The 25,102-nt window shown below is 41.7% G+C and overlaps 1 protein-coding gene across 2 annotated transcripts in view; it reads right to left on the bottom strand.

The window, feature by feature from the left end:
* PLEKHM3 (pleckstrin homology domain containing M3) overlaps positions 1 to 25,102 on the bottom strand; it is a 171,636-nt gene that overhangs the window by 23,174 nt on the left and 123,360 nt on the right. For both annotated transcript variants that reach the window (XM_045852135.1, XM_045852139.1), the window contains exon 7: positions 7,355 to 7,512. In XM_045852135.1, coding sequence (XP_045708091.1) covers positions 7,355 to 7,512 — 158 coding nt within the window. The remainder of the gene's footprint in view (positions 1 to 7,354; positions 7,513 to 25,102) is intronic.

The raw sequence follows: 25,102 nt of genomic DNA, 5'->3' as shown, positions 1-25,102 counted from the left end.
CCTAGCTTCAGCAATGATCAACCTTTCATCTGTATCTGCCCCCCACTATCAGGCTGTTATGAAGCAGGTCCCAGTTATCATGTGGCTCCATCCATAAAGACTTCAGTTAATATAGATTTAAAAGTGTGCCCCGCTACTCCAGTTTATTTTTATTTATCATATTTATCTACTCGGCACATCTCCATGGACATGTTTTACACCTGCAACTCTATTTCCAATTAATGTTTCTTTTACCAAATCTTTTATTAGCGTTTCTCTTTGTCCTTTCCTATAGACTCATATAAACCACTCCCACTCTTTAACTGGAAACTAAACATCAAGAAATAGCTCAACAGGTCCCTGAAGAGCATTTTCATTCTGGAAGTCCAGCAAGGCTGACCGGGGCTCCTTTGCACTCAGATCATTGTGCCAGCTGAGAGAACTGCATCTGACCAGAGAAGAAACAGGGGGTCCTGAATAGCTACGAACTCTTTCCTGCTCGATTAAGGCCCTTACGAGCCCGCAGAGGTGCTAATGTGGTCCTTTTGGCCGTGGGAAAGCAGCAGCCCTGACCAGGACCACAGCTGTCTCCCAGGAGTGTCCTCCTCAGGCTGTGATGCAGAATCACGGGGGGGAGCCTTGGAAAGCCTCACAGGAGGTTGTGACGCACAGTCCCAGGGGGGCGCCTCGGCCCCAGTCACGAGCTGCATCCTGGGACTGGGCGCACTGCGCTGTGAGATGTGTGTGCAGCCCAGTGCCCCGTCTTGGTTTCTGATACTCTCCAATAAAGGGAATGGGGCTCTTTGAGGAAATGGCTGCTTCTGGGATTACAGCAGGAAAAATCAGAGCCTGGAACATCTGGTAAGTGCCAGTAAGCAAGGAACTGGTCAAAAACAAAACCTGTACCGTGGCGGCATGTCAAAGAGGATGCAGGAGACAAATGAAAGAGCTGAATGGCCAAAGCTGCAATGGTTTTACCAACACAATAAAGTGGTATTGGGCTATAACCCACAGTATAAACTAAACATGCACAAGTCCACACTGATGTGAATGAGCAATTGAGAAAATAAATAAACAGGGAAGAAGAGACAAATCCCTCATGCAGAATAATTCCAGGGTAAAGCGGGTCACACGTACAGTGACAGAAGGAGAGGTGACTTCGGGTGGTGAGCTCACACTGTAATGTACAGATTATGTGTCATAGAATGATACACTTGGAACCTATATAATTGTATTAACCAATGGCAGCACTCCAATAAATTTAATTTAAAATGTTTTGAAATAGCAAAAGACATAAAGAATTTCAAATAATTTTGTACATGCTCTGCTCCCAGGCATGGTGGGACTTAACTCCCCAGGCCCTGCGTGTGCGCTGCACAGTGACTTCCCCCAAAGGGAGACGTATGGGAGGGGGTAGTGGTGGGGGAAGAAGACTGACTAGCTGGTCTTCCTCCCCAAGCCTGTAAAACCCGGCCTAACCGAAAGAAGGGTATCACGTATATCCCAACAGAGGGTTCTATAAAACACCTGACTGGTACTCCTCAAAACTGTCAAGGTCAAGAAAAAAAAAACACAACAAAATCTAAGACACTTGAGCCTAAAGCCAAGGGAAGCCGAGGGGAGATGTGGCGCCTAAATGCACTGCGGGATCCTGGAGCAGAAAAAGGACATTAGGGAAAAAGTAAGGACACTGGAAACAACTATGGACTGAGTTAACAGTAACGTGTCAGCATTGGTTTGTTCATGTAACAAATGCACCTCACTAACGTAAGATGTTAATGTAAGATGTTAATAAAGGAAACTGGGTGAGGGGTATACGGGAACTCTGTACTACCTTTGGGATGTTTCTGTAAGTCTGAAATTGTTTTAATAACGTATATTAAAACTGTTCAGCTTTGGACATTGAGTCATCTGTTAATTGGGTAAATAGTTTTATTTCAGTAGACTTGACTTTTTGGGACAGCTTTGATTTATAGAAAAACTGAGCATATAGTACAGTTCCCATATTACTCATGCCCTGCCCCATTTTCCCTGTTACCGACATCTTGCATTAGTGTGGTATATTTGTTATGATTCATAAGCAGATGTTGATACAATATTATTAACTGAAGCCCAGGTTAATGTCCATTCTGTGCTGTATAGTTCTATGAGTTGTGACGAATGCCTAGCACCATGTACACACTGTTACAGAAGCACAGAGAATAATTTCACTGCCCGAAAGTTCCCCTGTGCTTCACCTGTTCATCCCTCCCGAGCCTCTCCCAAGCTCCGGGTAACCACTTATTTTTTTACCCCCTCCCTAGTTTTGCCTTTTTCAGAATATCATATTTTCAGGAATCACACAGTATGTAGCCTTTCCATATTGGCTTCTTTCACTTAGAGATATGCATTTAAGGTTCCTCTGTGTCCCTTTGTGGCTTGAGAGCTCATTTCTTTAATTGCTGAATAATATTCCACTGTATGAACACACAGTTTTGGTCCGTGAACATCCTGCAGTCAGTTCAAACCTGTAGTTCAAGGGCCAACCCTGAGGCTGGGAACCCACATATGCAGAGGACCGGCTGTACTTATACTTGAGGTCAGAGCCTTGAGGTAAGGGTCAACTGTACCACATTTCACTTATCCATCCACCCGGTTGGTTCAGGTTTGGGGTGATTATGTTAAAGCTGCTACAAATATCCATGTGCAGGTTTTTGGGTGGACATTAAGTTATCAAGTCATGTTATTTAGAAGCACATTGGTTACTCCCCCAATATTTTTGGGTTTTCCAGGTATCTTTCTATTACTGATTACTAGTTTAATTTCACTGTGGTCTGAGAGAATACTTTGCATGATTTCTAGGCTTTTAAGTCTGTTCAGAGGTGTTTTATGGCCCAGAAGGTGATTTCTCTTGGTAAGTGCTCCTTGTGAGCTTCAGAGGAATGTGCGTTCTGTTGTTACTGGATGAACCACACGAACTGACAAAGACGTCAATTGGATCCAGGTAATTGATAATGCTGGGCAATTTAGCTATATGCTCACTGATTTTCTGCCTGCTGCTTCTGCCAGTTACAGATAGAGGGGTGTTGAAGTCTCTAATTATAATAGTGGTCACATATGTACAACTACATAGCAGGACAAACTTCTATTTACTAAGCATCTGCTCTCCTTGTCATCCTGCAATGACCCTTTGCAGCCCAAGGCCCCTCCCCTCATCCCCAGCTGAGGATGCCTTACTCACCTCCGTCCCCCTCTCCCTCTGTGAATCTGTCTGCATGTGGGGTCTCTGACTCACTCATGTAGGTGGGTTCCCACACATAGGTATGTATTAAATTTGCTTATTTTTTTCTTGTTCTTCTATCTCTTGTCTACTTGATTATTAGACCAGCCAGAAAAACCTCCAGGGTAGAGAAAAGTTTGTTCCTCCCCCACAAATCAAAGGCATCACTGTGTCGATGGGGCCAGCTACTGGGTGAAAGTCTCTTCCTGAAAATGGCAGGGGACCCCTCACATGCCTGCAGAAGATGCCTCACATTCTTCTTTACTAGTCATGTCTCTGCCGGATGTGATTTTAAGCTTATGCCTGTCCTCTAAGGACTTCAAATCCCAAACCACAATCATGCAAAGAATACAGAGTCATCACAGTACACGTCTACTTTTAGACACTGGGGACTTTCAGATTAAGTAAAAAAGGAAAGGGCCATCCAGCTCTTAGGAACAGGTTTGGACCTTGGGTTAGATTCACAACAACAACAACAACAACAACAAGACACAAAAACAAAATGCAACCCTTTTTAAAAATCACTCTTGAAAACCAGCTTGAGTTCTGGAATCTCAGAAGTCCTTGACATTACAAATATGAATTGCTCATTAGATCTCACTCTGGGCCATTATGGTGCCTAGTGCTGTGAGAGACAAGTCTAAGAAGTATAGCTCATGACCCTAGGCTTTGTGGCTAGGGTCAACTCAGAGGTCCTGACCCCAACCCACAGCCTTTTCTAGTACAGCAGAGCCTCTCTTATGACATGGTTACTTCATCATACTTCTATAAGAATGAAAGATGGAGCGTTGCATTAAGAGAGTTGCCCCCCAGTAGAACGTCCAAGAACTGCCCTTAGATCTGGGCAAATGGGCTGACCTAGGCTCTGCTTTAGGTTCTCCTCTGCCTGCACCTCTCACTGGCCAAGAAGGGGGACACCTGGAGCCCCTTCTTTCTACACCACGTACCTAGGGCCTCAGAATTCCTGGCCCCCAAAGTCTGTCCCTAGAGCTGCACGGGCCTTTCCCCTAGGACTTGTCTTTCTGGGGGCTGATCCCGCTGCCAGTGTGTCCTCATAGACCTGGGAGGTGACTTGAGCTGGGGACTCGGTGTATGAAGCTAGGCAGCTGAGGTGTCTGCATGTGCATGTGTGTGGCCTTGGGATGCAGAGCAGGTTTGGGATGGGAAGCTGGAGGCATCCATTGGTGTTCTTTCCCTGGTCCTTGTGAATATCAGGATGAGCCTGCCCAGACCCAGTGAAATGAAACTTTCTTTAGACACACACACACACACACACACACACACACACGTATATATGTATACACACATATATGTATATATGTATATGTGTGCATATATACACATATTGATATTGATATACAATATATATACATATACATATCTCCTTGTGGTTCTCAATTTTTGCCTCATGAGTTTTGATTCTCTGTTCATACGAATTAAGGACTGGTGTGACTCTTTGGATAACTGACCCGTTTATCACTATGTAATGCCCCTCTTGTGTGAAGGATTGGTACTCTTTCTTTAAATATTCAACAAAATTCACCATGAAAACCATTTGCCTTCTTTATGGAAAGATGTAAAACTTACTAATTCAATTTCTTTACCTGTTACAGGTCTATTCATATTTCTGTTTCCTACTGAGTCACTTTTGGTAATTTATCTTTTTAGAAATTTATCTATTTCATCTAAGTTTTACAACTTATTGGCATGGTGTTGTTTAAATGTACCTCCTTATAATGATTGTAACTGCTGTACCCTTTTCACTCCTGGTTCTGGCAATTTGTGTTTTCTCCCAGGTTCTCGGTCAGTCTGCCTAAAGGGCTATCAATTTTGTTGATCTTTTCAAAGAGTCAATTTGTGGTTTCACTGATCTATTGCTTTTCTGTTTTCTATGTCACTGATATCTGCTCTAATCTTCATTTTTTCCTCCCTTCTCTTTGGACTTAGTTTACTGGTTATTATTTGGGTTCTTAAGGTGGAATTTCAGGTTATTTATTGACTTGAGCCCTTTTTCCCTCCTTTCTGATATAGGTCTTTATAGCTATAGGTTTCACTCTGAGCATTATTTTAGTGTACTCCATACATTTTGAAATTTTATATTTCATTTTCATTCATTTCAAAATATTTTAAAATGTCTCTTGTAATTGATATCTTCTTTGACACAGAGATTTTAGAATGTATTGTCTTATTTCCAAATATTTTGAGGTTCCTCAGATTCTTTTTTTACTGGGGATCTTAATTCTATGTGTCAGAGAATGTACTTGGTATAGTTTCAGTCTTTTAAAATCTATTGAGACGTGTTTTGTGGTCCAGCAATGGTTTATTCAGTTTAAAGCAATAAAATCTTTGTTTTTTCCTTACCTGCGGACATTTTTCATTGCTTTTAGAGAAAGAGGAAGAAAGAGAGGAAGGGAGAGAGAGAAACACAGATGTGAGAGGAAAATGTCAACTGGTTGCCTCCCGCACACGCCTGGACCAGGGACCAAGCCTTCAGCTGAGGCATGTGCTCTGACCGGGAATCAAACCTGCAACCTTTTGGCTATGCGATGACAGTCCAACCAACTAAGCCACACCACCCAGAGCTCAGTTGGAAGTCTTTTTAATATTAATTTTTATTAAACTTTTTATTGTGCTATAACTCACATAATATAAAATTCACTCTTTTAAAAGTATACAATTCACTGATTTTTAGTGTATTCACCAGACCATGTAGCTGTCACCATAATCTAATTGCAAAACATTTTCCTCTCTTCCCTAAAATATCTGTATCCATTGGTTGTCCCCACTCTCCTTTCCCCAAGCCGCAGGCAACCATTACCCTACTTTATCTCTATGGATTTGCTTATTTGGGATGTGTCCTATAATTAGAACATAAAGTATATGGCCTATTGTGTCTGGCTTACTTCACTTGGTATAATGTTTTCAAGGTCCATCCACATGGCGGCTCGTATCAGCACTTCATTCCTTTTTAGGCGGAATCCTACTCTGTTATGTGGACATACCACATTTTGTTTATCCTCTCATCAGCGGATGGACATTTATGCTGTTCCCACTTTTTGGCTGTTATGAATGCTGCTGCTATGAACATCTGTGTGCAGGATTTTGGGTGGTGTACGTTTTTAAGCAGCGTATAATCTCTAGGCTATGAGCTAAGTACCTGTCCACTCAGGAAACTGGAGGCTGGAGAGTGTGTGTTTTTGTCTGTCTTTCCTTGTGTGGGAACAACCAAGGTTCCTGGATGTTTACAAAGAGTCTTTGGGTTTAAGGAGCAGCCAGAAGGGCTGAGTCAACTGTTAACACCCTAACTCTACCCTACACGCTTCCACTCTCCCTGGCTCCATGCCTCACCTTCTGTCTGCACCACAGAGTAAGTGAGCCCCGCAGGGTGGGAAATGGACCAGGACGCTCATGCCCAGAGAAGCCAGTGTACACATACACCCGGTGTATATTTCCATCATGCTCTTTGTGTAAAAGGAAAAGTGATATATATCATTTTGAGATTCAAGAAAAGCAATGGTAAAAATCCTGCTCTCAAGTTGGTGGAGGAAAAAATCATCCATCAATCAATGGATGTGATGATGCCCAAATGTTACTTTGGTTAGAAAAATAATCCCACATAAACTCCCACTTTTCTCTCCTTGGGTCCTAAAACTTTCATCACTAGGCTGCAGGGCATCTGTGGACAGACGCATGTGGTGAGCCAGACAGCTGGTCACCGGTGTCCTCTAGTTTCATTCCGAGTAATCCGCCCAGCTCGGGCCTTCCTCTGAGGCTTCGATTTCCCGCCGCCCAGCCCTTGGCCCTGAAATGGCTGTGACAGTTCTTCCCCCCCAGTCTTCATTCTAAAAATGAATATGAACACTCTTTGTTACCTAATAAGGCAGAGCTGGGAGATGTTTCCTTGCAACTCTGCTATCTCATTCTGGGTAGAGGTAGTGAGGTGCATTGCAAATAAATATAGAAAACCAAAGGGTAAGAAATGCTCTCCAACAATAAGGGAGATCTGATACAGGGTATGCGAGAAAGATGCAGTTTTTCACTAGAAGTTGGCCCGATCTGGCCAAATAAAACTGCATGTGACACATTCGGGTATAATTAAAACAAGAAATTCTGTACCTGCTCGTTGAAATATCCTCAAAAGGGTAGAGGATCTCCCCATTGTTGCAGATTTCACAGAGGAACCCCTTCTGGCTGCAAAGACTGCAGCTGTACACGTGTGAGGTGGCAAATTTAATGACCTTGCCCAGGAACGGAGCCAGCTTTCCCTCTATTACCTGCAGAAAGAGAAACGGGACAAGGAAGAAAGTGAGAACAGAAATCTTGCAGATGAGGAGAACTGGAATTCCTTTCCTTTACGCAACAGGAAAACCTCTAATTATAATTTCTCAGCAACTCCGAGAAAGAAAAGACATAGTATTTTCGCTCCAAAAGAACCCTTTGGTTTAAACCACTGGAGGTTGGAAAATGAAGATGTTGAAACTTCTTTTGTATTCTTCTTTCTTTGTAGTGTAGAGTAGGGGATCGAAGGCCAACAAATGGGGAGCCCTGTTTCCATAGGCCGACTTCGCAGTTATGGTGCGGTACAAGAGGAATGTGGTGGGGCTCCCAGAATAGACTGAAAACACGCAGGGTAAATTTGAGTGTAGAACCTCCTATTGTAAGTTCAGTAATGCTCTTTCTCTGATGAGTTAATGGGATAGTTTTTCACTATCTCCCCCAAGAACACTTACCAAATGTGGAAAAATAGGTTTGTTTTGCTGCTGACAAGTATATAATATAAAGAGGTTGCAAATTGGGCAGTCTGAAGGTCACATTGAGCCTGACAGTTTTTTTAAAGACTTAGTGTTTTAAAATAATGACTCCATTTAGTAATTGGGAGATTTCACACAAAAATCCAGCTTTGGGGGCTTCTTTTGAAAAAATCCATAGATCTAGCAGAACTAGGCATGAACTCTAAGCTGCGATGATATTGGCTGTGACAGGGGCAGCTTGCTCCCACTGGGGCATGTGCTGTCCTGTTGACAGTTGTCCCCACTAGTGTCCCCAACTAGCGCCCCCACCAGTTGTCCCCACTGGTGTCCTGCATGTGCCTGCCTCCCACAATTACCTCACCTGTTGGCCCCGCAAACATCCACTAACCAATGGTTAGTAGGATCCCTCCTCACTTAACTAAGGCTGCGTGGGCTTCAAGGAGTCCAGCAGTTCATACATTAATAAGCTAAAACGTGCCTTTATTGCTATTAGTGCAAATACGTACACATGCCGATTCTGATACAAGAAAAAAAGATGAAATTTAATTTATTAGGAAATAACTGGAAATAATTGGAAATAGATGGATACTTTCAAATGAATACATAGTTTAAATGAAAATTTTACATAAAAATAACGTCTGAGGGCAATGTTAATCATACCTAAAAAGAAATTATAATGCCAAGGAGAATAAATTAGTAGTAACTGACATTACAAAAATAAGACTACAAAGAATGTAATACTGTATTTTGCAAGAAATGAAGCCGTGAATAATGTTAGTGATAAAAACTAAAGATCACAGCATTATCTCACAACGGTTTAAAAATGAATATAACAATAGTTAACTCTAGGGAAGGGAACAAGTTGGAAGAGCAAGTCTTTCACTTTGTATACAGTTGTCCTTTTTTTTGCATTTTTAAAACAATGTATATTACTTTTGCATCAAGATTCAGAAAGTGAACAGAAAAAGCAGGTCTACTGCTTTATAAGAGTGGATTTTTGTTCTTAATAAAGACAGTAGAAGTTGTGCTGGCTTTGAGTCCAGCAAGTCCATTTCCCACCATTTTTCAACTTATTTCCCTCTCTATGACCTTCAGAAAGCCATAGATAGAGCTCTTTTTATTTTTACTTTCTCAAGGACCATTAACTTCAATAAACTCCAGTAAAGCACCCTCCTAATACCAACACATGCTATACTTTCTAAGAAATAACCACTACCAAATCATATACCCAGCCACCAGTAAGCACTTTCCAATGTGTCATAGGGTTATTTCTAAATTGTGGTAACGATATTTCAGTTCCATTTGGCTTTACTTACTTACATTATTCTTTCCTAAACAACCAAGGTTAATGACACATTTAAAGAGAGGCACAAACTTCAGTCCATTCAGGGGAAAACACTGGGATGCAGAACAGTTCTGGAAACCAGGTGAGTGAAGGTTGTTGGGAGAACTGAGGATGGGAAGACCTCAGGGAAGGCCTGAGGGTTACCATCTAGGATCTAAAGGAGCAGACTGGGCATCTTGAGCATAAGGCTTTGCCCTATCCAGATGGTTTCCTTGAGACAAAGGGTATGAACATTTTGAAGCCTTTTGAAATATTTCAGCAAACTTACATGGGCAACAATGTATACTTATTCCTACCTAGGGATTTTAATAAGCTTTAAAAAGTTAATTTGGGGACTGATAGCTTTATAATATTTAGTTTCCTTATCAAAGAACCTGATCTATATCTCTATTAGCTTTATTTATTTTAAAATTATATTTCATTGATTATGCTTTTACAGTTGTCCCAGTTTTTTCCCCTTTGCCTCCTCTCCACCCACCACCCCTGACTCCCTCGGGCAATCCCCACACCCTTGTTCATGTCCATGGTCATGTGTATAAGTTCTTTGGCTACTCCATTTCCTACACTGTACTTTACACCCCCATGGCTATTCTGTAACTACCTATTTGTACTTCTTAATTCCTTTACCTCTTCACCCATTGCCCCACACCCCCTCCCATCTGGCAACCATCAAAACACTCTCCATATCCATGATTCTGTCTCTGTTCTTCTTGTTTTTTTAGATTCAATTGGTTTTTTAAAAATTAATTATTTTTTTAATTTTTATTGTTTAGAGAAAGAAGGGAAGGGAGGGAGAAAGGGAGAGAACATCAATGTTCAAGACATACATTGATTGGTTGCCTCTTGTGCCCCCCACTTGGGGACCTGGCCCGCAACCCAGGCTTGTGCCCTGACCAGGAATCGAACGAGAGACCCTTCAGTTTGCAGGCCAGCACTCAACCCACTGAGCCACACCAGCCAGAGCTAGATTCAATTGTTGATAGATATGTATTTATTGTCATTTTACTGTTCATAGTTTTGATCTTCTTTTTCTTAAATCTCCATTTTATTAAATCTTCATTTATTATTGCTTAACAAAAATTTGTTTCCTTCCCTTGAATAAACCACATGCTCTTATTGTATTCAGGTATTTCCAAGTTAAACTTCTATATAATATTTTTTTCTTATTAGCTATTGCTGGTATATTAGAATATATTAACTTTTGTGTACATCTAATGTATGACTATATCTTACTGACTGTTTAGGAATGTAAATCATTTTTAGGTGATTCTTATGGTTTTCTGAAAGTAATAATCTAGTCACTTCTTTTCTAATATTATACTTCTTGTTTCTTTCATGTCTTATTGCATCACCCAGCGCTCCTCGAACAATACTAAGTAACGAGAGTATCAGTGGGCATTCTTGTTATTTCAAAGAGAATCAAACTGGAAATTATGGAGTCTAGTGAGTGGCCCATTTTCTCCATCAGAAACATATATGCGTATTGTCATTCACCACATTTTATTGATTCCCTCTCTTTTCAAATTACAGCTTTACTGAGATATAATTCACATACCGTGTAATTCACCTATTTAAAGTCTACAATTAAATGGCTTTTAGTTTATTCACAGAGTTGTGTACCATCACCACCATCAATTTGTGAACGCATCTTTAACTCTCTCAAAAACCTTGCGTCCGGGAGCAAGTACTCCCTTTCCCCCGTAAACTGCTCCCAAACCCTAAGCAACCAATAATCTGATTCCTGTCTCCATAGATTTACCTCTTTTGGATGTTTCATATCAATGGAACCACACACTATGTGGTCTCCTGTGATTTGCTTCTTTCACTTAGCATAACATTTTTAAAGTTCATGTTGATTCTCCCTAAACATCTCTGGTGGAAGTCCCTTTTCCCATCTTGCCCAGCACTCATATCACTGCTCTCAGTCTTCTGGTTTTGTCTCCAGATGCCAGTCTTTCTCCTTCAACCCACACAGCATATTTGCTAATCAGTTTTATATACCACTTTCGTCACATGGCATCTCTTTAATCAAGCCTTGGTGAATTCTTATTTTATCATTAGTAAAAACTCTTTACTCCTTCATTTCATAGAATTGTATTGAATTACTACATCCCATATACTTGCTGCAGGAGTGACCTGGGTATAACTGGATCTTACATTTTCCTGCTGTGCAGGTGTTTCCATCAGCTGACTCCATGCTCTCTACCCAGACTCAGGTTCCACCTCCTGCAATGCTCCTTCTGCTGTGAGCAAACTTTTCCTCATGCAGAATATGCTTTCTCTGGCTCTTGTGCCTTCACCCATGTCATTTCCTCTATCTAAAGTTTCGCTTCTTTTCTTAACACTTATTTAAATTTCACCCGGGCTTCATGGCTCGGATCTATTCTGGCATGAACTGGAAAGCCACCTTTGGCAACTTCAGCTGTTTGGATCTTTTGTGCTTCACGTAAATTACTTTTACAACATGTAATTCAATACAGAACTTGATGCTGTTTTGTACTCTTTGCTGTTCTTCAAAATGTGATTGTTTTGCTTATCCGACTGTTGATTGAACATATTGAAATGGTGATACTAACTATAAAATAGTGATTTTACTTTAAAAAATGTCAATTTTATATCGAGCCACCGAAGAGAATGTAAATTGCTTGGAGGCAAAGACTGGCTTTCATACTTGTCTTTAATGTCCCATCTCTGCCAGGCACCTAAGTTCTTGTTGACTGGCCACCGATGCTTTCTCATCTTGTTTCCTTGCCTGCAGCAGGCATATCTTAGGGCTCTCTTTGTGTCACTGACACGTTCAATCACTCTGTTGTGTGACTGAGTGAGGAGCATAAAGAGTGCATGGACCTGGTGGCAGCTCAGCTACTCAGGGACTCTTTCTGCTTCTTTTCACTTGATTAATTGCTCTTCCTATTTGTCAGCTCAGGTTCATGACCATGTTCCAAGGGGCTGAAGCTGCTGAGAGTTTTCCCTCCAGAAAAGTGAGGTAATAGCCTATAAGTATATTTTAGACTTTACAAACATTTCTTTAATATTTCAAAAGGAAAACTTTATACTTATAATTTCCCAGGGATTAAGATATATTTAGGAGGTTTAAATCTTATCTTCGAATGCAACTGCTAGCAACACTAGGAGCAGAATCCAACAATCTAGCTTCTGGTCTAGAGGTTTGATCACTACAAAGAAGTAGGTTCCAAGTGTGACATCTCCTAGAGTTCTTTTTAAAAATCCCATATATCTTTACTGTGGATCATTGCTTAAAAGGAAATCAAGTGTCCTGCCTCCCACCATCTCCTCCTGCCCCTAAGAGTCTTACAACTTCCATGTCTACTTCCTAGCCATCTTGGTGGAGGCTTAGGGTTAGGGCCACTTTCCAAAAACACCAGGAAGGTGACAGCCTTGAAGACCAAAGCCCAAGGATCCTCCTACCATTAGGTTCCAAATGAGAATGAAGAGTAGAAAAGAACTATTAGAATGCCAATGGACCTGGAAAATACTATGGGTTGGGCAAAGTCAAACTGCCAACAGGTGAGCAAGAGCACAGCCTGAGGGAAGTCAGATTTGAGACCTCTGCTGTGTTAGCCTGAAACTGGAGTGCCTCCCCAGGGTGACATTAGTTCTCAATGGGGACCAGCACGGGGAAAAGTCCTACAAAGTGTGTATCCAGAGTTGATCCAGGGGATTCCAATGTCACTGAGAGCAAGCCAGGACTGACTAGGACAAAGTAAGCCAAAAAAGCAGTTTCTTCATAATACTGGCTAAAGCTTGTTAAGAAAAGAATCTAACCACAGTACAGTTTTTGCTTCTTGACAACTTAGGTGTATTTTTCTGGTGTATGGTAGTTGGATTTATTAGGGAGTCCCCCAGAGAGGCTTACATTACAGAGTTTTCCACACTCCCTCGGAGCTTAGTTGTCTCTGGGCATGGGGAAGCAGTGGGATAGGAAGGAAAAAACAAGGCTGGAATTTGTCTTGCTTATTTTTTCCTACTTATGATAATTAAATTAGTCACAAGTTAATATAACTTTATAACAACCCATTAAAAGTCACAAGGTCAGATTTCCCGTCAGGATGGTGGTAGACATAAACGTGGTACTCGTGTCCTCCCACAACTACGTCAAAATTACAGCTAAACTGCAGAGCAACCATCATTCAGAACTGCCTGAAATCTGGCTGAGTGGAAGTCCTACAACTAGGGAATTACAGAAGAAGCCATGTAGAGAATGACATAAGGGGTGGAGACAAGGAACAGGCAGGGCCCACACACTTGTGTAGCAAACACAAATTGGGAGGGATATCTCAGCTGCAGAAGTCCTGCCTAAGAAGCAAGGGGTCCCAGCCTCACAGCAGGCCCCCGAGCCCAGGGTTCCAGTGCCGGGGAGAGAAGTCTCCATAAGTGTGGCTGTAAAAACTAGTGGAGATTGAGGTTGAAGGAGACATCTAGAGTTCCAGGCAGTTCTTCTTAAAGGGCCTGCACATGGACTTACTCGGGCTCCCTCCCTCTGAGCTCTGGGACAACAGCTCCAAAGGGACTGGAGACATAAGAGGAAGAAATGAATTTTTCAGCATTAGGATGAGAGCTGGGGATGGGGCAGTTTTCTCTCAGACAGAAGTGTTGGCAGAGGCCATTGTTCCTTTGATGAGCCGGCAGGTAGGCACCCTATCTGAGAACCCATCATCCTGGCTCACACTGTTTGCCCTACCCCACCCAACTTCCAGGCCTACCCAAGCTGTTTCCAGTGGCTTTTCCATACCTGTGGCCTATCTTGGCTTATGCTTCAGATTTTCCTAAAATCTCTCAAACAAGCAGCATCTGGCCTCAGCAAGCCCCGTACTTCTTGCTAAGTGACCCTAGCAGCAGCTAGCCTTGGTTTGCAGCTTGGCCTCACCTGGGCACCTCTAAGCCCAGCAAAAGTAGCAGCTTTATGCAAATTGTTTTGTAGCTTATGCTGAGTGGCCCTGGGCAGAACACAGGTGGTGGCTGACTTTGGTTTGCACTTCCTGGGAGGCCCCAGGGCCAGCACACCCAGTGGACAGCTTCAAACCACACTGAAGCATCACCACCCAACCACCTCCACAAGTGACACACTCAAGGGGTGGGCTCAGCAGGCACCAGAACCCCACTGAAGTAAGTCCTGTTCTGTGGGGTGGGCCCCTATATAGCTGATCCTCCACAGCGATTAGAGGTCAGTGGTCACAGCCAGTCCTTACAGCTAGCTGATTGGCCATTGACATGCCAACAGCAATCAAGGCTCAACTACAATAGGACAGTGCACACAGCCCACATGGGGGTGGTGCACCTAGACTACCCAGCCTGGGCGACTGGAGAGGCTGTGCCACTATATCCTACACAATACCTACTATATACATTAGGCCACTCTATCAAGCCAGGGAGATTTAGCAGCTTTACTAATACATAGAAATAAACACAGGGAGACTGCCTAAATGAGGATGCAAAGAAACATGGCCCAGATGAAAGAACAGAACAAAACTCTAGAAAAAGAACTAAACAAAATGGAAACAAGCAATTTACTAGATGCAGAGTTCAAAACACTCATTATATGGATACTCAATAAACTTAGTGAGATATTCAACAGTATGAAAAAGGACCAGTCAGAAATGAAGAACACACTAACTGAAGTGAGGAATAATTTACGGAGAATCAATAGTAGAGTCGATGAAGCCAAGAATCGAATCAGTGATTTGGAATATAAGGAAGCCAAAAAATACCCAATCAGAGCAGCAAAAAGGAAAGAGAATCCAAGAAAATGAGGATAGTGTAAGGAGCCCCTGGAACAACTTCAAGCATACCGACATTCCCATTATGCGGATACCAGGAGAAGAGAGAGAGAAAAAAATTGAAAACCTATTTAATGACAAAAAAATTATCTAACTTGGTGAAGGAAATAGACATACGAGTCCAGGAAGTATAATAAGTCCCAAACAAGATGAACCTAAATAGGCCCACACCAAGACATACCATAATTAAAATGCCAAAGGTCAAAGACAAAGAGAGAATCTTAAAAGCAGCAAGACAAAAGCATTTAGTTTCCTACAAGGGAGCTCCAATAAGACTGTCGGCTGATTTTGCAACAGAAACTTCACAGGCCAGAAGGGAGTGGCAAGAAAAATTCAAAGCGATGACAAGCAAGGGACTACAAGCAAGATTCCTCTACCCAACAAAGCTATGATTTAAAATGGAAGGACAGCTACAGAGCTTCTCAGACAAGAAAAAGCTAAAGGAGCTCCGAACCAGTATTATATGAAATGTTAAGGGGTCTTTACAAATTACAAGGAAAAAAAGATAAAAAATATGAACAATAAAAAGGTAATAAATACATATTTATTAACAATTGAATCTAAAAATCAAAATACATGAACAAGCAGAACAGAAACAGACTCATACATACAGAGGACATTTGGACGGTTGCCTGGTGGGAGGGGGTGTGGGGGATGGGAGAAGGGACAAAGGGATTGAGAAGTACAAACTGGTTTTCACAGAACAGTCGTCGGGATGTGGACCGCAGTGTAAGGAATACAGTCAATGATATTCTGGCAGCTATGTGTGGATTCAGATGGGTGCAGGGTTTATTGGGATGATCGCTTGGTGGGTTATGTGATGTTTGGTCAGTGCGGTGTGCACCTGAAACTAGTATAGTATTGTATGTCAACTGTAAATGAAAAATAAAAAAAATGATTAAATGGCAGATAATAAAAGTAAATAAAAATAAATACATCAGAAAAGTGTCATAAGGCCACCAATCAGGTGGTCATTTGGATATGTCATAAAGTGATGGCAAAATAGGCCTCTGAGATGAGGTTTAGTAATCCTTCTGTTTCTTTTCCCAAGTGCCTGTCCACTTGTGCAAAATCATAACAAAGGAGCAGAAAGTATATGCAGTACTCTGTCCATCTCCTCCACCCCCTGCTCTCAACCCCGCCCCCCCTTCTCCACATACCAAGTTGCCCTGTCTCCTTGAGAAAAGGCTTCCATTCAAATTAACTTCTTCTACTAAGAAAGGTACTACTCTGGTATTATTTATTTGGAGAGCACGTGTGTATGACCATTTCAGAGGTATTTTCTGACTGGGTGTTCAAAGAATCCACACTTCCATTTGTAACTTAAAATGACATGTCCACCTAGTGCAAGGTAGGGTAAGGACAGATTGCAGCACCAGGCTGATACCTTCTTCCTGATTTTGCTCTTTGTCACTTTTGTAGTCTCTCTATAAATCCTTCCACTCTATCACTTCAGGTACTTCTAGCGCTCAAGGAACCATCAAATATTACTTTCCACGATCCAGCTAGCTGACAGATATACCAAATATGCTTACCCCATGAAAGCTGCCTGGTCGAACTTCCAGTTCAGGGATACACACATTTTCCCCCCTCTTCTATTCTGGTCAATATGGTCAGCATTGGAATTTGAGGCCTATGGCTTTCTTGCAGACTAAGACAACAGACTTTATTTGATTTACTTTCTTGCAGACCAATCAAAAATTACAATTAAGTTAAAAAATAACCTAGTGCTGTCTTCTCCAAACCACAGTTTCAGAAGCAGCTGCTTATTACTCATGTGTGGCACCAGGAAATTGCAGTGTCATGTTCAAGGTCGGCAGCCAATAGAGATCTGTGGGATTGGGAAATGGGCACAAATGATTCTTTTATGTCCGTTACCTTCACTCCCTTGGCACCAGCACAAAATTCAAAATCTACAGGGAAAGAGGGACAGAACACTCCTAAGTTGGACAAGAAAAAAGAAAGAAAAAGCTTTTTCTCATTGAATTTCTGTGTGCATGGGCTAATTCCTTCCCCCTGATTTGTCAAGTTACCTTCCATTTGAACACAAGCATTCCTCAACCATTGTGCAGCATTTCGATTCTGGCCAACCGTTGGGAAGATTTTGATGGAGAGGGCTGCTGCACTTGACAAATGGCCCCTCCTCTAAAAGTCTAACCAAAGACCCCATTCACAGTAAACAAAGCCACCTGCCACTTACTAGTAACAAGCTAGCCTGATGAAATGGAAGACCCAAAGTTGTCACACATTGTAAGATGATTTCCAATGTAATCTAGTTTGCATGTGCTTAGTCAGAGGCCCGGGAGAGATGGCACTCGTTTTCTCTGAGGGCCCTTTCTCTGCATTAACAGGCAGGTACAGTGAAGTCTAGGGACCTGGGTCATAGGAGTTCGTGGAGAGTTAGGAAAGAACTGGCGGTGGATTTTGCTCAAGTCTGAAAACCCTAACACATGGTGAGAATATTTTGAGGTCCCATTCCATGCCAATTTTTACTCTTCTTAATAATGTCCTTACAATGGGAAAATAAAAAGCATAGGGGATGTTCCTATTTCAAAAGTTTGCTGAACCCCATTTTCCCATAATTAACCTTTGAGCTCCTTATCGTGGCTCAATGCTGGGATGTTTGTATATAAACAGAAAACTGTGTCTTCTCCAATTAGCTGCTCCCCGCCCCTCTTTACCCCTTACAGGGCGGCTCCAACACCACTGGGCTTTTGGCTAATCAAGCACTTCACTGAGGGTGGATTATGATGTCACTAAATAGTTCTTATCTGATCCTTTCCCGAAGGTGACAATTTCAACTCAGACTTACGAAAGTACGTGATAATTGAATCTGGGTTGATGTAATTGGGTATATTTGTGAGTAGTCATCATCGTTCCTATCAAATTACATTTTGCTTCCTACTAGAAACTAAGTCTTAGGGAATAAAAGATAAAGGAATTTCCATTTCAGTTTTCTTTAGTTGTTGAATGGCAAAGATGAACCAAAGGACGTGAATTTCTTACTCAGAAAAACATGGGGGCTGGGGGCTACTGAAGGTAGTGTCTCAAGGGGTGTGGCCTTGTGCAGACACAGCCTCATGGAACTCAGCAGAAGCATTTGCACAGAGTCAAGTACAGTCAGGGGTCCACATGTTCTAAGCCCCCAAACAAGCCACATGCTCTGATAGAAGTACATATGCATTATTTATGAGGGAAAATGATTACAACATTTTAAATTGACACAGTCCCAAAAAATTCTCAGCAGAATTATACTTCTCTGTTGAGTTAGTTATATGCCTGAAATAAATCTGATTTAGGTCTCTACTATTCATTTTGCTCCTAGTTTTTGACATTATTGACTCATTAAATAATAATAAAAAAAAGGCCCTAAGTGGTCTTGTAAACACAGCTTCCTTACTTAATATATATGTCAGAAATCCGAGGCCCGGAGAGGTAACGTGGCTGCCTCAGGTCACCCAGCTGATTAGCGACAGACCTCTAAAACACTCTTCACTGCTCTAGGGAAAGGGCGTTCCGAGGGCACCTGGGGTCGGAGGCAGCCTTAGGATTTGGTGCAGCCTGAGAATTCTGAGGTCACTGGGTACCTACTGACCCATCACATACAAATGGAAGATTTATTTCTAAAACTGACTCAGTCCCTGCATGGAAGCAAGATGCACAGTCTAGATTGATCAAGGTTTACACCCACAGTTTTGATCTGAACTGAACCGGCCTTTAGGAAGATTTATTGTCTAACCTATTTACTTCTTGCACGGAATTCTTTTAAATGGTCCCATCTTGTGTAAATTTCTCAGTATGGAGTATTCATATGGGAAATTCATAAAGTGACACAAAACTCTGTGACAGAAATGGACTTAACATCAACATAAATCCTATTCTATTTACCAAAACTAGAGAAATGATTTTATTAAAGAGAGAAGCAACTACAACTGGGGAAAAAAAAACCCAAAGCAAAAGAAGCAACTCCCTGTGTGCATGTATGTGGAAGAAATACGGCTTTTCAAAGAGGACCTGAGTAAAGGCCAATGTAAGACACCCTAATAGAAACACAATGAAGACCCCATGTTTAAGGGGAAAGAGAAATAGAGGAGAAATAAAAGCAACATTACCTGATCATGTCAGATGACCCATCAGGAGTTAGGGGAGACAGAAAATGCAGAAAATAAAGAAGGGAAGGAGAAGTAGGGAAAGATGGAAACAAAAAGAAATGAAAAGAAAAAAGGAAAGAAAAGAAAAAAGAAAAGAAAAGGAAGGAAGAAAGGAAGGAAAGAAGAAGGAGGGAAGGAGGGAGGGAGGGAGGAAGGAAGGAAGGAAGGAAGAAAAGTTAAGAAGATAGGAGAAAGCGAAGCCAGAAGCTCACAAAGAGGGAAATAGCAGGATGAAGCTGACTGAGATCTGAAACGGCAGTTAGAAGCCTAGGTTCCTCTTCCCAGTCATGTCCCCTGTGAGCTGTATGACCTTTTTTGTAAGTCACTTAACTTCTCCAGGCCTATGTTTCCTCATCTACGAGATAAAGTGATTGTACTAGGTCATTCAAAACTACATGATCAGTAAGGATCCCTCTCAGTTGGACGATTTTATGATTTTGTGATTAACGAACAGGGGAAACATCAAAAGAAGCTTGTTGAATGCCCCCAAGAACGTAGAAAGGGAATATCTGGGGAGACAGATAAAAGGTGAGTTTAGCCAGACTAATTAGAAGATACCCAAGGTAATTTTCAAAGGAAGTGAAATAATGTCACCAGCTTTTCATTCCTCTGCTTGCTGAGGGCCATTCAGAAGGGAGTGAATGCTTTTTAGGAACCATCCCCTCACAGGTGTGCCACCAGATATCCGTGTTCCTGAAGAAGGCTGAAAATCCCTTCTTTTCACCAACGCATTTAATTAGTTAATGTTCAGATAGCACTTAGGGAGGAAAAGTACGATATAAGTGCTCAATATTATTATTACTTAATAGCTTTTAGGAGACTAGCAATGCCTAAGATTAAATGAGAAACCAAAGTAGATTCTCAACTAGAACACTGTGCTGTAATAAAGAGTTGGGCCGCTGATGTGAGGAAAAACAAATCCTGCCAACAGCTCAAAACAGGTGCCCCTTATTCGCTTGCGTGCCCCTGTGTTGCGATTGTTGGTGATTTTTATTCTTGGCCTCAAGGTACCAATGAGGAGTAAACCACCACTCACACACAACACTAATTATGCTTTCACATATCCTGTTTTTCAAGAATATTATTGGCTGTGTTTGTGGCGTCTGTGTACTGGGTATACCTAGGTTATGGACTGAAATACATATGGGAGTTTAGTATACAAGAAAAGTGGGCAGAAATAAGTTATTTAATAGATGATGTTAGGGCAGCTGGTTTGCTACTAGGGGAAAAATAAAGCTGAATCTCTAACTCATTTAATAAAAAATGTAACTGTGCACCCTGGCTGGGTGGCAGAATTGGTTGGAGTGTGGTCCCATACACTAAACGGTTGCAGGTTCAATCCCCCGCAGGGGTCAGGGCACATACCCAGATTGCAGGTTTGATCCCTGGTCAGGAGGCAGCAGATTGATGTTTCTCTCTCTCTCTCTCTTCCCCTTCCTCTCTCTCTAAAATCAATAAACCTACCCTCGGGTGAGGATAAAAAAATGTAATTCTGGATAAGTCAAAGATTTAAATATAAAAAGATAAATCATTTAAAAAGTATTTTTAAAACTATAAAAAAGTATTAGAGAAAAATGTTAGAAAAATATTTACCTGGGGAAAATATTTTTATAGTCCTAGAAACCATAAAAGAGTGACAAATCTGAATAAATAAAATTTAAAAATAAGTACAACACAAAACACCATTTACAGAGTCATATGACAGAAAACTGGGAAAAATATTTCCTACTTATATGAAAAAGTGCCAATTTCCTTAATATTGAAAGAGCATTTTCAGGTTAATAAGAATAAGGAAAACAATATAATTTCAATACAGGGTAATGAAATTAACAGGCAATTCACAAAAACTACAAATGGCCAATAACATATAAAACAATGCTTCAACCTTACTTACAATGGAAAAAAATACAAATTAAAGTAACTGTGTAAAGTTATATTTAATTTTTCAGATTGGCTAGTATTAAAAATATCACTAATATGGAAAGTTAATGTGGGTGTAGGAAAACAGGAATTCTCAAGACACTAAATGGAATTATAATTGGTTCCACCTTTTTAGAAGGCAAGGGGCAATATATACAGTGGACTATTATTCAGCCATAAAAAGAAGGAAATCTTGAGGTTCTGGCCAAGATGGAGGCAAAGGCAGAAATGCTTTGCTTCCTCACAAAACCAAAAGAAGGATAGCAACCAATTTAAAAACAAAGAACAACCAGAACTGCCAGAAAATCATTTGCATGGAACTCTGACAACCAAGGAGTTAAAGAAACGTTCATCCAGACTGGTAGGAAGGGTAGAGATGGGCAGCTGGGGTGGAGAGGACATGCAGCAAGGTAGCAGACCATGTGGGTGATCCCACATTCGTGAGCAGACAATCGGAGAAGAACAACCGGTGAGCGAGGCAGACCATGCAACCCAGGGTTCCAGTATGGGAAAACAAAGCCTCAAACCCCCCGGCTGTAAAAAATCTTTGGGGGTTGCGGTGGTGGAAGAAACTTCCAGCCTCACAGGAGAGTTCATTGGAGAGACCCACAGGATCCTAGAACGTATACAAAACCACCCACCTGGGAAACAGCACCTAGAAGGGCACAATCTGCTTGTGGGAAGCAAGGGAAGTGACAGAAAATGCGACAAGAGCCGAGCAAGTGTCATTGTTCCCTCTCTGACCTCCCCCCCCACCGCCCCACATACAGAGCCACAATGCAGTAAAGAGGGCTGCCCCACCCTGGCAAATACCTACGGCTCCAATCCTTACCATGTAACAGGTGCACCAAGATGAAGAAATATGGCCTAAATGAAACAACAGACCAAAACTCAAGAGAAAGATTAAGGAACAAGGAGATAGATAACCTATCTGATGCAAAGTTCAAAACACTGATAATCAGGATGTTCACAGAATTGATTGATCTCAGTTGCAAAATGAGGGAAGAAATGAAGGCTAGACAAAGTGAAGTAAAGGAAAATATCCAGGGAACAAACAGTGAAGGGAAGGAAACTGGGACTCAAATCAACAATTTGGAACAAAAGGAAGAAATAAGCATCCAACCAGAACAGAATGAAGAAACAAGAATGCAAAAAAGTGAGAAGAGGCTTAGGAACCTCTGGGATAACTTTAAACATTCCAACATCCAAATCATAGGGGTGCCAGAAGAAGAGAAAAAGCAAGATATTGAAAACTTATTTGAACAAATAGTGAAGGAAACCTTCCCCAATCTGGCAAAGGAAACAGACTTCCAGGAAGTCAAGGAAGCCCAGAGAGTCTCAACGAAATTGGACCCAAGGAGGAACACACCAAGACACATTATAATTAAGTCATCCAAGGTTAAAAATAAGGAGATAATCTTAAAAGCAGCAAGAGAAAAGGAGAGAGTTACCTACAAAGGAGTTTCCATAATACTATCAGCTGATTTCTGAAAAGAAGTCTTACAGGCAAGAAGGGGCTGGAAAGAAGTGTTTGAAGTCATGAAAGGCAAGGACCTATATCCAAGATTACTCTATCCAGCAAAGCTATCATTTAGAATGGAAGGATAGATAAAGTGCTTCCCAAATAAGGTCAAGTTAAAGGAGGTCATTATCACTAAGCCCTTATTATATGAAATGTGAAAAGGACTTATCTAAGAAAAAGATGATAAAGAATATGAACAATAAAATGACAAGAAACTCTCAACTATTAATGAATGAACCTAAAAAACAAAAATAAAAACTAAGCAAATAGCTAGAATGGGAACAGAATCACAGAAACGGAGATCACATGGAGGGTTATCAGTGGGGAGGGGGAGGGGAAGAATCGGGGGAAGGTACAGGGAATAAGAAGCATAACTGGTAGGCACAAAATAGACAGGGGGAGATTAAAAGTAGTATAGGAAATGGAGAAGACAAAGAACTTATGTGTACAATCCACAGGAGGGGGGAATATTGGGGGGCAGTGCAGGGAGGAGGGGGGTAAATGGGAGAAAAAATTGGGACAACTATAATAGCATAATCAATAAAATATGCTGAAAAAATCTTGCCATTTGCAACAACACATATGCCATCTTCAGCGCATGATGCTAGGTGGAATAAATCAGACTAAGACAAATACTGTATGATCTCACTTATATATGAAATTTAAACACACACACACACCTACCCCCCCCCCCCCAGCTAATAGATACAGAGAACAGATTGGTGGTTGCCCAAGGTGGGGGTAGGTTGGGGTGGTAATATATAGCATGGTGGCTATAGTTAAAATTGTACGAGACCTGTCCAGAAGGTATCCAGCCATGTAATACAAAAAATAGAGACATTTATTGAAGAAGATACAAGAAACATTGTACATAGGACAATGACACCTCAGTCCCCTTCAAAGCAGGCAACTTGGGACCTCACCCACTTCTTCCAATTGCCACCAGCTGTCCAGTCATATTTTCCCGAATCTCATTGACAGTCTGAAATCTTTTCCCTTGCAAAAGTGACTTTAGTTTTGGGAAAAGTCAGAAGTTGCAGGGTGCCAAATCTGGGCTGTAGGGGGGGGCCTAAGTCACCTGGGTGATTTGATGTTTCACCGAAAAAACTCTGCATGGGATGTGATGCACGAGCTGGTGCGTTGTCATGATGAAGCTGCCAATCACCAGCTGCCCATAGCTGTGGCCTTCTGAATCATCTGAACAGTTTCCACAGAGGAATGTTCAGCCTAACACAAAATTTGATGCAGATTCGTTGGTCTGTTTGCTCAGTCATTTTGAATGCGATGGCCACACAGTACACTCAACAGTGTCTACTGCCCCCACTGACTAATACAGTGGAGTTGTCATTGTTCACACATACACATTCAGTCCACTCTCCTTGGCTGCCTGGTTACACCAATGCCACACAAAATGTTCTCGTTATCTTAACAATGCCTGGACTTTTTCTGGACGGACCTCATATTGCATATTTAAAAGTTGCTAAGAGAGATCTTATGAGTTCTCATCATAAGAAAAAAATTCTTATAACTGTGTGTGATAATAGATGTTAACTAGACATTGCAGTGATCGTTTTGCAATTTATATAAATATTGAACCGCCTTTTTCCTGTGGGATCCACCAGGTTGAGAGGAGAGCGGCCTCCGCCTCACCCTGCCATGGGATGTGCTTGTCCACTGCTATCAGTGTGCTCCGGAAAGGGGGAATCTGGCAAAAGTGTCACTTTGCCTGCTGTGTTCAAGGCCCCCATTGACCAGATATTGTGAACTTTGTTCACACCAACTTGGGCAAAAACAATAGACAGCCAGTGAATTGGCAGATCATCAAACCACTGCTGACTCTTGGGGTGCTGGCAGGGCTGTGGCTCCAGTTCCCAGAGTTCGAGGCGGTGGGGCTCATTGTCCTGGCCAGGGTGCTTTTGGGAATATGTGTCTTGGGGGCCGTATGTTTGCACCAGCCGAAACCTGGCACCACTGGCACCACAGGGTGAACACAGCACAGCAGGGAAATGCCAGTGGCTCCACCCTGGCTGCCTCGGCCTTACCAGCACCGGTCATATCTAAAGGCCATCGTATTGAGAAAGTTCCTGAACTTCTTTTGGTGACTGAAGATAAAGTTGAAGGCTACAAGAAGACCAAGGAGGCTGTTTTTCTTTTTAAGAAACGTAAGGCCTGGAATGATATCAAAAAGTTCTGATTCTCAGTGAAGGAGAGCTGGCAAGGGCAAAAGGAGAAACCGTCATCCTATCTAGTGCAGGGACCTTGCATCGTCTGTGATGAGAACAACAGTATTATCGAAGCCTTGAGAAACATCCCTGGAACTACTGTGCTCAGTGTAAGCACACTGAACATTCTGAAATTTGCTCCTGGGGGCATGTGA

This window comes from Phyllostomus hastatus, unplaced genomic scaffold (genome assembly GCF_019186645.2).
Source record: "Phyllostomus hastatus isolate PE091 unplaced genomic scaffold, TTU_PhHast_1.1 phas_contig_137, whole genome shotgun sequence".
Lineage (NCBI taxonomy): Eukaryota > Metazoa > Chordata > Mammalia > Chiroptera > Phyllostomidae > Phyllostomus > Phyllostomus hastatus.
The sequence above is the reverse complement of the archived record's forward strand: the minus strand, read 5'-3'. Positions and strand labels throughout refer to the sequence as shown.